This window comes from Populus alba, chromosome 15 (genome assembly GCF_005239225.2).
Source record: "Populus alba chromosome 15, ASM523922v2, whole genome shotgun sequence".
Lineage (NCBI taxonomy): Eukaryota > Viridiplantae > Streptophyta > Magnoliopsida > Malpighiales > Salicaceae > Populus > Populus alba.
In genome coordinates this window covers 13,039,662-13,051,702 of record NC_133298.1, presented here as the reverse complement: position 1 = coordinate 13,051,702, position 12,041 = coordinate 13,039,662, and the positions used below count along the sequence as shown (strand labels likewise).

At 32.8% G+C, this 12,041-nt stretch overlaps 1 protein-coding gene across 1 annotated transcript; it reads left to right on the top strand.

Moving 5' to 3' along the window:
* Positions 1 to 7,375: 7,375 nt before the first annotated feature.
* Positions 7,376 to 11,294, top strand: LOC118033488 (uncharacterized). The gene is made up of 2 exons (XM_035038497.2): positions 7,376 to 8,053; positions 10,372 to 11,294. Exons 1-2 carry the CDS (start codon positions 7,485 to 7,487, stop codon positions 10,814 to 10,816), a joined length of 1,014 nt encoding a protein of 337 aa, XP_034894388.1. The 5' UTR covers positions 7,376 to 7,484; the 3' UTR covers positions 10,817 to 11,294.
* Positions 11,295 to 12,041: the final 747 nt, after the last annotated feature.

Here is a 12,041-nt window from a genome sequence, read left to right as displayed (position 1 = left end):
ATGTTAGAGCACTATCACATGCAAGATAGCAAACCAATAGACACCCCTGTTGATAAAAGTTTGAGCCTAAGTTGTGATATGTGTCCCAAGACTCTAGAAGAAAAGGAGAAAATGTCTAGAGTACCTTATGCCAGTGCTGTCGGTAGTTTGATGTATGCAATGATGTGCACACGTCCCGATATATGTTATGCCGTTGGATTGGTTAGCCGATATTAATCAAACCCTGGTCAGAAACATTGGATGGCAGTCAAAAGGATTCTACGATACCTGAAAGGAACTTCAAATTACATGAAATGTTACCAAGGAAAGAAAGATTTACGATTGATTGGTTTCTCTAATGCTGATTGGGGAGGAGATGTCGACCAATCCAAATCAACTTCAGGATGTGCTTTCTTGCTTAATGATAGTGCAATACTATGGAGAAGCAAGAAACAATCCTGCATAGCCTTATCTAGCATGGAGGCTAAGTATGTAGCTTGTTCCGCAGCAACACAAGATGCTGTTTGGTTAAAAAATTTCCTATATCATTTGAAAATTATCAAATCAGCATCAGACCAAATGACAATTTACTGTGATAACACTGCTGCAATAGCTGTGGCCAAAGATCCAAAATACCATGAAAAGACCAAACATATCAAGATGAGATATCACTACATTAGAGAAGCAATTATTGAACAAGATGTGATCCTAAAACACATTTCTACAAATTCTATGGTTACAGATCCACTAACAAAACCAATAGCGAGGGATGCATTTATTAGACATGTGAGATCCCTTGGCTTATGTAGAATGTAATTAGTTTTAAGGATCATACGAAAGCTTACAGTGATTAAGTAATGAATAATTGCCATTAGAATATCATTTTATTCATTATTTGTTTCATGGATATATTGAGTATCATATAGTACAATTTATTAAAGTATGTCGATAGACTTTGATTGGCTCACTCACATGAGCAATCACCTCTAGCACTTGTAAGGTGAGTAGATATGAGACTATTTGAGTATTAATGCTCAATAAGCGACTTGGGCGCAGTGGGAGCAATTTTAACTAAAAGTGATTATTAAAAAGTCTCCTTGGCTGGGACCAAGATGAGGTTCATAAATAAAAGAATCGGCATGAATGAATTCCCGCCATTCATGTGTCAATTATGATTGAAGCCGAGTATGAAATTATTCATCTGTCACTAATGAAAAATGTGCAAATGAGAATTTCTGATTTGAAGTCTATGTTTTTAACAACAAGACTAAGACTCGTATAACGTATTTCCTCTAACAAGGAGAGCAACGACATACACTCTTTGTCTTAAGAAAAGAAAAGAGTAAGTTGCATTATAGCATGTATTTCATACTATATGTGCTAGCGACCATTACAGGAATAAAGAATGGATCCCTGCTTCTTTATTATGTGAGTCCTTAAGATCATATCTAAGATCTCAAAATCTTACCCTTTGTGACTTTTGACTATATCATGAGGTGATGTATTAATGATCGCTACTTTAGGAGTATATCCTATGGTTATGGAATGATTCGATTTAAAGGAATATTCTTAGGAAAGCGAGTTAATTCAGATTTGATTGATATGAGAGCGAAAGAAAAAGTAATTTTAGTTCTACACCTGTTACTTGTATTCACCGGCCGGGATCATATCATTTGAATAAGATTTGATATGATTTAGAATACTTGTAATTGCAAGGATGGATTGACTATGAAATTCTTGAGGGATTGGATTATATTCAGTCATGTGTAACTAAAAATGCTTGGGGTATATTAGTAAAATTTAAGAAATAATTAATTATGAGGTTGATGTCTCCTATATGGCCTGTATTAGGTTTATATATTGGAGCTCCTTTCACTGTGTGCTTGAGGTTGCACGGTCCGTTCGTCAAGTATGAAATTCTTGTGCAAGTTTGCAGTATAATGTATTAGAGAGATTCAATCCTTTATGGGCGAGTGGGAGATGTTGGTTATTGGGTTAGGCCTGATCCACCCATGATGGATGGGCCTGGTCCAAGTTATTATAGAAGTTACTAAAGGAAGTAACCATCTTCTCTAATTATAAATAAAAGGACATAACCCATATGGAATAATAACTATTCATTATTGAAAGAACATAGTTCTCTCTTTCTTTTCTCTCATATTTACTCTCTGTATTAACTTGACAAGATTTACAAAGACGTTAGTATTGTGAAATATCACTTTGGTTCTAGTAATTGAAGTGGCACTGAAGTAATTGATTCAGGAATAAAAAAGCGAATTCTCACAAGTAAGTTTTCCTTTCCGATTCTACACATAATTTATTTTGATTTGTTTTCTATTGAGTTATCATAATTTCATAACCTGAATTGCAGATTCGACATGTTAACTTAAGTTGATTCAAGTCAATCCAATATGATGTTATTTTAATATTAGAAAAAGATGCTTTATCTTGATTTTTTTAGTTAAATTATGTTTTTACAAGTTGTATGAGTTGTTTTTGGACTCGCAAAGTTAGCTGGATTATATCATATCAATCATCACATGATTTTTTTTTCCACTAGAAAAAATATCAGATACATGTTTTATATTAAAAAAACTAATTTCACCTAGAGTGTATAACGGGATAATGTTATAATTTGATGCTCGGGATAACGATGAAATTAATACACTACTCTTTTGTGTCGACATAAATAGAAGAGGGAGTAATTTTTGAAGAGGAACAGTGAAGCATGAGCTGCGAGAAAACCGCCCCATACTTGGACATTGAATTCAGAATAGTTATAGATTAGCAATTTGTCTTGTAATCCACAACAGCTTAAATATTATTTTTAATAAAAATTATATATATAGGTTTTTTTGTTGTTTATATATATATAAATTAAAAAACTTAAGTATTTATCCATTTAAATAAATCAAGAATTATTTATAATTGAAAATAAAATTAAAAAAATCAAGAGACAAATGTAAATTAAGGTATTTGATTTTGTAATATAAATTATTTTTCCAGTTGTGTTTGATGAGTTTATTTATTAAAACCATTTTTTTTATTCAATCAAATGATAATAAAAACATATATACACATGAAATTGATTGAATAAAAAATAATAAAAATAATATGCAAGACTGTATATATTAGAAATATTATTTTAAAATAAATATTTTTTATTTTAAAAAATAAAGTTCATCTATGTAAAACATAAAACAATCATAGATGAACTAGAATAGTATCTTTTAAAATTAAATACATACAAAATATTATTATTATTTTTTACCAAAAAAAAACTCTATTCAAACAAAGCAAAATAAAAATATTAAAAGAGTGATATTAATTGAAACATAAAAATTAAAAAAAAAAGACATTAAAATAAGGTATCAATTAAAATGAAAACTAGAATTAGAATAAAAATATAAGAAAAGGGCAACGATAGTCTAGGTGCTACAAATGTATTTTAAAGAAATAAGAAAAACAAATGACTTGGGTTATAGCCCTGATCTGGTTTAATAAGTTAGTTTTATTTTAATTAGAAGATAAAAAATAATTAATGATAGTAAATGTACATTTAAAAAAAAATCACAATAACTAGGAAAAAAAACTTTGGAAGTTTGAAATTGGATAAAAAAAGGAACAAAAATGGCGAGCCAACCTAGGTTAACCCATAAAATCTATGGCTCAAATCATGAAATTAAAATAACTTGATAGAAAATAAATTGGAGAAAATCACAAAGTCAATCTTAAAAAAATAAAAAAACCTAATGTCGTATAATGAAATAAAAAAAGAAAATAAGCCAAAAAAAGATCTTGACCTGCATTAATTTCTCAAACCCATGACTTAAGTCATTACATTAGAATAACCATACATAGAAAAACCATGAAGCCTAATCCCAGTAAATAAAATATTAAAAGATAAAATAAATAAAAAATTAATTACAAGACTTCAGGCTTATTTCCCAAGAATTGTCATGTTTAAATTTCTCTAAATGTTAGAAACTCATTCAACTATAGCTCTTTTAAGCTTAGTTGCTATTAACGAATTCTATGGGATGGGCCTTTTATGGTAAGTGTCGTATCCAAACTTTTACCCTTTTAAATTTTATAAAATAAAGTTTGTTTGGTTACTTGAATAATATTAATTGGAATGGACTAAATAATTATCTTATGTTTGATTTGTATTGAAATTAATTGGATAATTTGTTCTATTTTATATTTGGTAGACATATAACATATTGTAATGACATTAATATTAATGTCTTGTCTAATATTTGAAGGGTAGATTATAATATAATAATTTTAACCAAAAATTTTAATTTATTTTGTTTTTAATATAATGAATATATAAATTTCTTTAGAAAATCATTACTAATATTTATTTAAATATTATTTTATTTTGAACAGAATTCAAAAATTTTTTAATATTAATTAACGTATTATTTTGATAATTAACCAACTTGTTGACACTTGTAATTACTTCAAATTAACCTATGTTTGGATTTTTAAAACAAATTAACATACAAATTCTCAATTCTTTGATTTTTCTTTTCAATATCAAGTAATTACTCTTTTATATTTGTAATTACATATGATCAATATAATCTTATATGTCTAATAAATTGTTCCATATACATCTTTAATAAGCAAGTAGAAATTATAGCTCATGGAGTCGAGAGTTTAGATTTGAAACAAATTATTTAACATGGTTTGTAAATTAACATTGTTAGGGAAAATAAAACTAGCAATGCATCACTCACATGGTTTATGATACCGAGAACATTAAAAACCTCAAACTAGATATGGTACTCAAAATATAAAAACCTTCAACTTAGTACATAGATAAGTGAATAAATCTTAAACAAACAAAGAAATCATTAACTATTAAATCAACCTTCTAACAAACAACTCCTTCGTCAAACCCCCAAAACAAATAAACATATTCTAGATTATCCATCAACTTAACCCTAACCTTCACTTACTCTTCACATGTCGAGTTCATTTTTTTAAGTTATGCAACAATGTCAACTTTAGCATTAGCACTATTAGCCATTTTGCTTTCAACCATCCTTATATTCTCATTTGATGACTCAATATCTATATTGAATGCTTCAACCAACTCATTAATGTTAAGAACTTTTTTAAACTTTTTTTTATTTTGACTAGAGGATCAAGAAGTGATCGAACCAATAATTTTAATATCTTAGGATGCGGGAGGTACAACATTTGATAGAGTAGATGGTGGCATAACATAGGAGTAGTCATAATTAATGTCATTTTCAATTATATGCTCAACATTCTCTAATGTATCTCCAAGTGATTCAATCGTTTTTCCACTTGTACGATCTTTTTTATAAATTGCAAGTCTTGTTGATACATTTTTGTAATCAAATAAAGTGTATTAATTTGAAAGTAATATGCTTAAAAACATAAGGAAAAACAAATATAATTAACCTTCTGCCACTAAATCCTCAAGTATGCTAACAAAAATGTTATCTCAATTTCATCCATAGGTGATAAGCATGCATCTCTAATAAAAACTAATGTTAAGGTCATGGTGGAAAAGGTTAACATGAACCCATGCTAGTTGCATTCGGTACCAACATTACCACCAACTACTAACTTGATATTGCTAATATCAAGGTTCCAAATCACATTCAACATCTACAAAACATACTTATCTAGACAAACATTAATCAATTCAGCATCAATCTCTTCTAGTTCAAACAAATAACCCTTTAATACCCTAATTTTAATCATGCATTACAAGTGTTATTCACTCCATCTATTTTAACACAAACATAAAACACATAAAAATCACAAAATAAAAAAACCAACACTAAAATTTGTGATTAATAATTTTAGAAATTAAAGAAAAAAGACAAATCACTTGGTGAAAATCACCAAAAGCAAAACCAAAACCAGAACAAGAACTAGTAGAAATGTCAAAGGTATTACTAACTCAAACTGGCATGTTTTTAAGTATTCTTCGAAGCTTCACTACTATCTCCCTCCTATTCCTTGAGCACAAGTATCGTGTACACCACCAACACTATCAATCATGTGCTTGTCATGAGTGGAAATGGAGGGAGCGTCGATATTGTCTTCTTTGGCGCTACTACTACTTATAATTCACTGCCCTTAGGCCTTCCCGTCAACATTTTGGTCCAAAACCCTAATTCCTTGATTTAGGGTTTATGTTGTTGTTTGAGTATCAGTTTAGATGTGATTTTAATTAGTTAATACTTATTATTAAAAAAAATGGACGGATTTAATTTAGTGTATATTTTTTTTATAAAGAGTAGTGTAGTCATTTCATAAATAACAATCCTTGTGCAAAGAATTAGATAAGATTGTCCTACCTCCTTTAGTGTAACAAAATTTCTTCTTTAAAACAGCTTTAGATAAGAAAAAAAAATTTGATTTTTATACGGTTCAAATATATATCAAACAACTTCATAAAAAAATTTATCTTTGTCTATCATACCAATAACTCTATAAGAAAAACTTAAAATGAAAAGATAAGGTATTCCAAAATCTCAAAAAATGCATATTTCATGATTTATTTAATTTGTTTTTTTTTTTAAGTTTTATCCTTTTTGTGTTTTAGTATTTTTTTTATTTGGTTTGGGAAAGACAAAAAGTTAAAATAAAAAAAAAAGAGGAAAAACAAGAGAAAATGGTAAGAATGAAGACCGAAATAAGCAAAGAAAAAGAAAAAAAGAAGGTGAGAGCAAAGGACTAAAATAAAATGAAGATAAGGTTATGAAATCCATCTTTGTAAATAAGGTAAGGTAAAATGTTATAATCACTAAAATTTATTAAATTATAAATATAAATCATAACATTTTGTTGTTTGGATTAAAGTGATGGAAATGAAGGTTATGAACCCCATCTTTGTTTGGTCAGAGGAAATAAGGTAAGGTTTAATTTTATAATTACTATTTTTTAAATAATTTTAATTATAGAAAGAACGATAACTTTGGAATTAGATAGATAAAAATAAAACTTTAACAATTGGGGCGCTCGTGAGCGTTTGGAAATGTGGTTGTACCCGTTTTTTTTTTAAATATATATTTTTTTTTATTTTTGCTAAAAATTAATTTTTATATATATTTTGGATCGTTTTAATGCACTGATTTTAAAAAATAATTTTAAAAAAATAAAAAAATAATTATTTTGATACATTTCAATATAAAAAATACTTCAAAAAACTACTATAACCACATTCTCAAATAAGCACCGGTGTTCAATAATGTTGTGATTGTGAGATTGGGCCGTGGGCTGTCATCCCACAGCTGGGCCAAGGTTTGCCACAAATAGAAAAACGAAAGGGTGGTGAGGACCCCGCATGACATGGTCTCCTTTCTTTCAGTCAAACCATAACCGTCAGATTCGCATCAAGATTGACGTATATTATCCGACGGTCGTGAAGCCCTCTTCTCCATCAGCGGCTGACCCCCTTCCAAAACCTACATAAAGAAACAGAAGAAGAAGAAGGCAGGAGAGCAGAGACAGGGATGGGCGTAGATTACTATAACATACTGAAAGTGAACAGAAATGCAAGCGAGGATGATCTGAGGAAATCATATAAACGTTTAGCGATGATTTGGCATCCTGACAAGAACCCTACCGCTAAAAGAACCGAAGCCGAGGCTAAATTTAAACAAATCTCCGAAGCCTACGATGTCCTCAGTGATCCCCAGAAGCGGCAGATCTACGATTTGTATGGTGAAGAGGGGTTGAAATCAGGGCAGTGTCCGCCGCCGTCTCCTTCGACGTCCAGGCATTATTTTCAGAGGCAGCACCCCAATCCGTCGTTCAGGTTCAAGCCGAGGGATGCGGAGGATATTTATGAGGAGTTGTTTGGATCGGAGAGTGCTGGTGGTGGGAATGAGAGAGGGAATTATAGTAGAGGGCATTTTAGGAATAATACTAATAATAGCAGCAGCAGCAGCTACTTTGGTAATGGAGGAGACATGAAAAAGCCGAACGCGATTGAGAATTTGCTGCCTTGTAGTTTGGAGGAGCTGTATAAAGGTGCTACGAAGAAGATGAAAATTTGCAGGAACATTTTTGAGGGTACTGGGTATGTTTTGTTTTGTTTTATTTATTGATTTTTCTTTAATTTAATTTATTTTCGGTACTTTTTCATGAAAATGGGAAGCAAGAGCTCTTAGACATATTCTTTTGCTCTATGATGATGATGATGGTGTTAACCATAGTTGGAATGATGTACATTTCCATTTTGAATTATACCAGAACACTTGTCGGTTGATTCGGTCTCTTGGCATTTCAATCCTAAAACATGTTTCTTTAGACTGTAGGTCTTGCCTGATGTGGCTTACGGTATACTCAAACTAAAGCAGGGGTCAGCCCTGAACTAGTTTTCATAAATTTCTGTCTCTTTAAAGGCATTTTGAGGAATCATCGGATTTTGCAAGGAACAATCTCCTTCTTTTTATTGGTTGCAAGAAACCTTCAAAGAATCATGTTATCGATTGCTTGGTTTCCTGCAGTAAGGTTCTCTCGTGGTTAAAATATTTTGTTGTTAATGTACGAAATCATCATTTAATTTGATGCCGGCATGGAATGGTGCTATCATAGTAGATGGAGAGATAATTTTTTTTGAAGATTTAGTGGATATGGTTGGAATCCATCTTCCTTGCTTGGATTTATTCACGATTGTTGACAGTGAGAAGATTGTCTCTGGCCTTGTATTGAGAGAGAGGTACAAAGCTAATTTGTGGTGACAGTATATTTGTGAATAACCATATCAAAGTCCTCAGTACAGTCTAAGAAGCACATTGAGGGATGACAATCATGCAATAAGGTAGTCCACTGTGTTGCTTCCTGTGACACTCTCTTTATTTTCAATTGATTATGCTATCTTCATTTGGAACTACGAGTTTCTGCTGGCTATGGCTCTCGGATATGAACCTTTTCTGATGTTTGCAATGGAAAGCAAATGGGTGCTATGCAGATTCTAGGTTCTGGGTGTTATGTGCCCTTAATGGAATAGGTGTGAGTCCCATTATACAGTGCTAAAGCTCACCACTTTCTACTAGCATTATAGAAGTTAAGCAACTTGCAATTCAAGCTCATAAGATATTTGTTCTTTGACGAGTCATGGAAAGAAGCACCTCCCTCCACGTGCTTCATTAGTTCTGTATTGTTACTTGTATCTTATGGAAAAGTTTTTATTGCAAAGCATCTGTTTAGGGCTGTGTTCAAGTATTTTGCAGCTATACATTTTTGTGGTGAAGTTTATTTGGGGAAATTTTGTGGACATGATTTTGCTACTTGTACATTCTTCGCCCTTCAGTTTCTTATGTTATAGAACAGGCTTGAAACTCTACAACTGAAAACTAGATGGAAGTGTTCCACTTATAGGTACAAACAGCACGATCTACTAAAGTGTGAAGACTACATATGCCTGTGAGGTTAAGAGAAAGGGAAGAAGTTTGCTATGTGGAACTATTTGTCTATATGTTAGGATGTTGGTCATTTTCTATTCCCTTTATAGTGGGACTTTTAGATAGTAGCTGAATCCTAAAATGTTAGTCATTTACATGTTTTGGGGATGTTAGGGCAGCTAACTGCTACTATTTTTTCAAGAAGGGAAGTATTCTCTGTCATTTCTTATACTTCAAATTATTTTTCTGGATGGCTCCATTTATTGTTCAAACTAATTTTCCTTTGTTTAAAATGACAAATGAAAGGAATTTAGAAAAAAGAAACATGAAAATTTGGTCCCATGGCTTCCAGGTTTGGAGGATGAAATGGAGCAAATTTAGGAAGTGTAAAAACTTTTGTAAGTAATGAAACTTTGTGCCTAGAAAATAAATACATAGCTAAATGAATGAATGAGAGTAAATGTGTGTGTGTTCGCTGTAGCCATCATGACAGACTAAAACAAAAAAGGGGGTTTTTTTCTTGGTCTTTTTGACTTTATTTCTCTTTTTTCTTTTTTCCCCTGAAACTGTAAGGCTTGTTGACATTAGTCCATGTTTTTTGTCTTCTTGTTTTGGCCACGTATTGAGATTATGAACATTACCGGGTCAAGAGCTTCCCCTTCCCTAGTCTATGTTATTAGTTATTGGTCAAATTTGGAGATATTTTCAGATCAACCTGTGCATTGAACACAGATTATTAAAAAATTTGCTTTGTTTAGATATGAAATAACAAAAAAAATTGGTTGCCTTCCATATCAATTATCACTTGCTTTTTGGAAGCTGACTTTGGACCAGCATGTTCACTGTTTTTCTTTTTTTTTTGGACTTGAGATATGAATAATTCTTTGCACTGAAATTTTTAAAAAATCAAGATTGACGTTGACTTGACTTTGAGTGCATGCCTTTCTTCCCTTTCTCCAGTTGACTTGATATATGAACATTTCTATTGCAGTAAGGTTCGGACTCTTGAAGAGATATTGACCATTGAGATAAAACCTGGTTGGAAGAAGGGTACAAAAATCACATTTCCTGAGAAGGGCAACCAAGAGCCTGGCATTATCCCTGCAGATATTGTTTTTGTGATAGATGAAAAACCTCATGCTACTTATGTGAGGGATGGTAATGATCTGGTCATCAAACAGGAGATTACACTGCTGGAGGCTCTCACAGGCAAAACCTTCAACTTGACTACCCTTGATGGAAGGAATATCGTGCTTCCACTGACGGATATTGTCAAACCCGGTGTTGAAGTGGTTGTCCCAAATGAAGGAATGCCAATCTCTAAAGAACCTGGGAAGAAGGGAAACTTGAGAGTCAAGATTGATGTCAGGTACCCATCAAGGCTTACTTCAGAACAAAAACTCGAGCTAAGAAGGGTTTTGGGAGGAGTTTCATGATGGCTCCTTGCTTTAGCTGTTGAACTGGAGTATATTAACACTAGTAATTATTGCAGTTTGTTGGATGAATATATAGCATGCAGCTCTGGCATGCTATCGTAGATAGTGAATCTTAGGAAATTTACTTGGTTGGATGGGAAGTTGAGGGTTTAGTGTGTCTAGTCTTTGGAGAACTCATGTGGTAAAAGAGGGATGTATTTGATAGTGGGGCTATGCACCATCTAACCAAAAGAAATAGGAGGGCAATAAAAATCCTACCTGGCTTCTGATGTTTGCCTAGCATTTTTAGCTTGCATGTTTGGATGCTATGTACTTGGAAGCATGGTGTATGGGTTTGAGCATCGGGGAGCAAATTGATCTTTTTATCATTTTCTTTTTTAACTTTGAGAAATATGGATTTCATTTATTGCTCAAGATGCCAAGGAAATGCTTGTTATTATCTTGATTCCTAAATATATGGATATAATTCATTGTTTCATTTTCTCCTCGTCGTAGCACTGTTTATAATAGAAACCACTTACGATTTGACACAGCAAAACTTTGTATGCTTATGCTGATTTCCTTGGCCTAAAAGTCCAGTTCGCCGTCCGTCAACAATTGGCTGGTCCCTGGGGAGTAGGGCAAGAGGTCGCCGTTGTTGGTGGATGTTGAAAATATTTGACACCTTACTGTTATTGGGATGCTGTTGGTGGATGTTGCCTGTGCAGTTTTCTCCTTGATACAGCTTGAAGGCTGGTTTCAAGGCAGGGTTTGCCATCAAAACGGCGGGCTTTACTTGGTAGAGTTTTCTGTTTTGGGCCTGGAAAACCAGCCCTGTTGAAAGGCCGCAATGCCTCAGGCCCAATTGTCCCTCTCGCCCATACCACAGGTAAATTCGATGGTGTTATTGTTTCTTCCTTTTTCTCTTGTCTTTCTCTCGTGCTGGTAATGGATCCCTCACTGACGGATCTGTAACCTTTTTTAGTAAATTGTTCTCCTCCGGTATGGTCCCAGCGGAAACGCATGTGGGGAGGCATCTGAATATTCTTCTCGACTACAAGACACGTTTTCTGACCTGGAAAGTTGACATCTTCGTCTTCCCGTTTTCTTTTTGGATCTGGGCTTTGGAGTTTGGACGTAAAGCCGAAAACAAAACGCTAAAGAACAAGAGGGGCTCTGCGTGAACTTGAACGTGGCCATCTCAACGCAGGGTTTTGACTGATTACATGCGTAAATTGAAACAGAT

Coding starts and splice junctions, on each gene's coding strand:
- LOC118033488 (XM_035038497.2), top strand. CDS start 7,485: ATGGGCGTAGATTACTATAACATACTGAAAGTGAACAGAAATGCAAGC. Junction 8,054..10,371: donor AACATTTTTGAGGGTACTGG/GTATGTTTTGTT, acceptor TTTCTATTGCAG/TAAGGTTCGGACTCTTGAAG.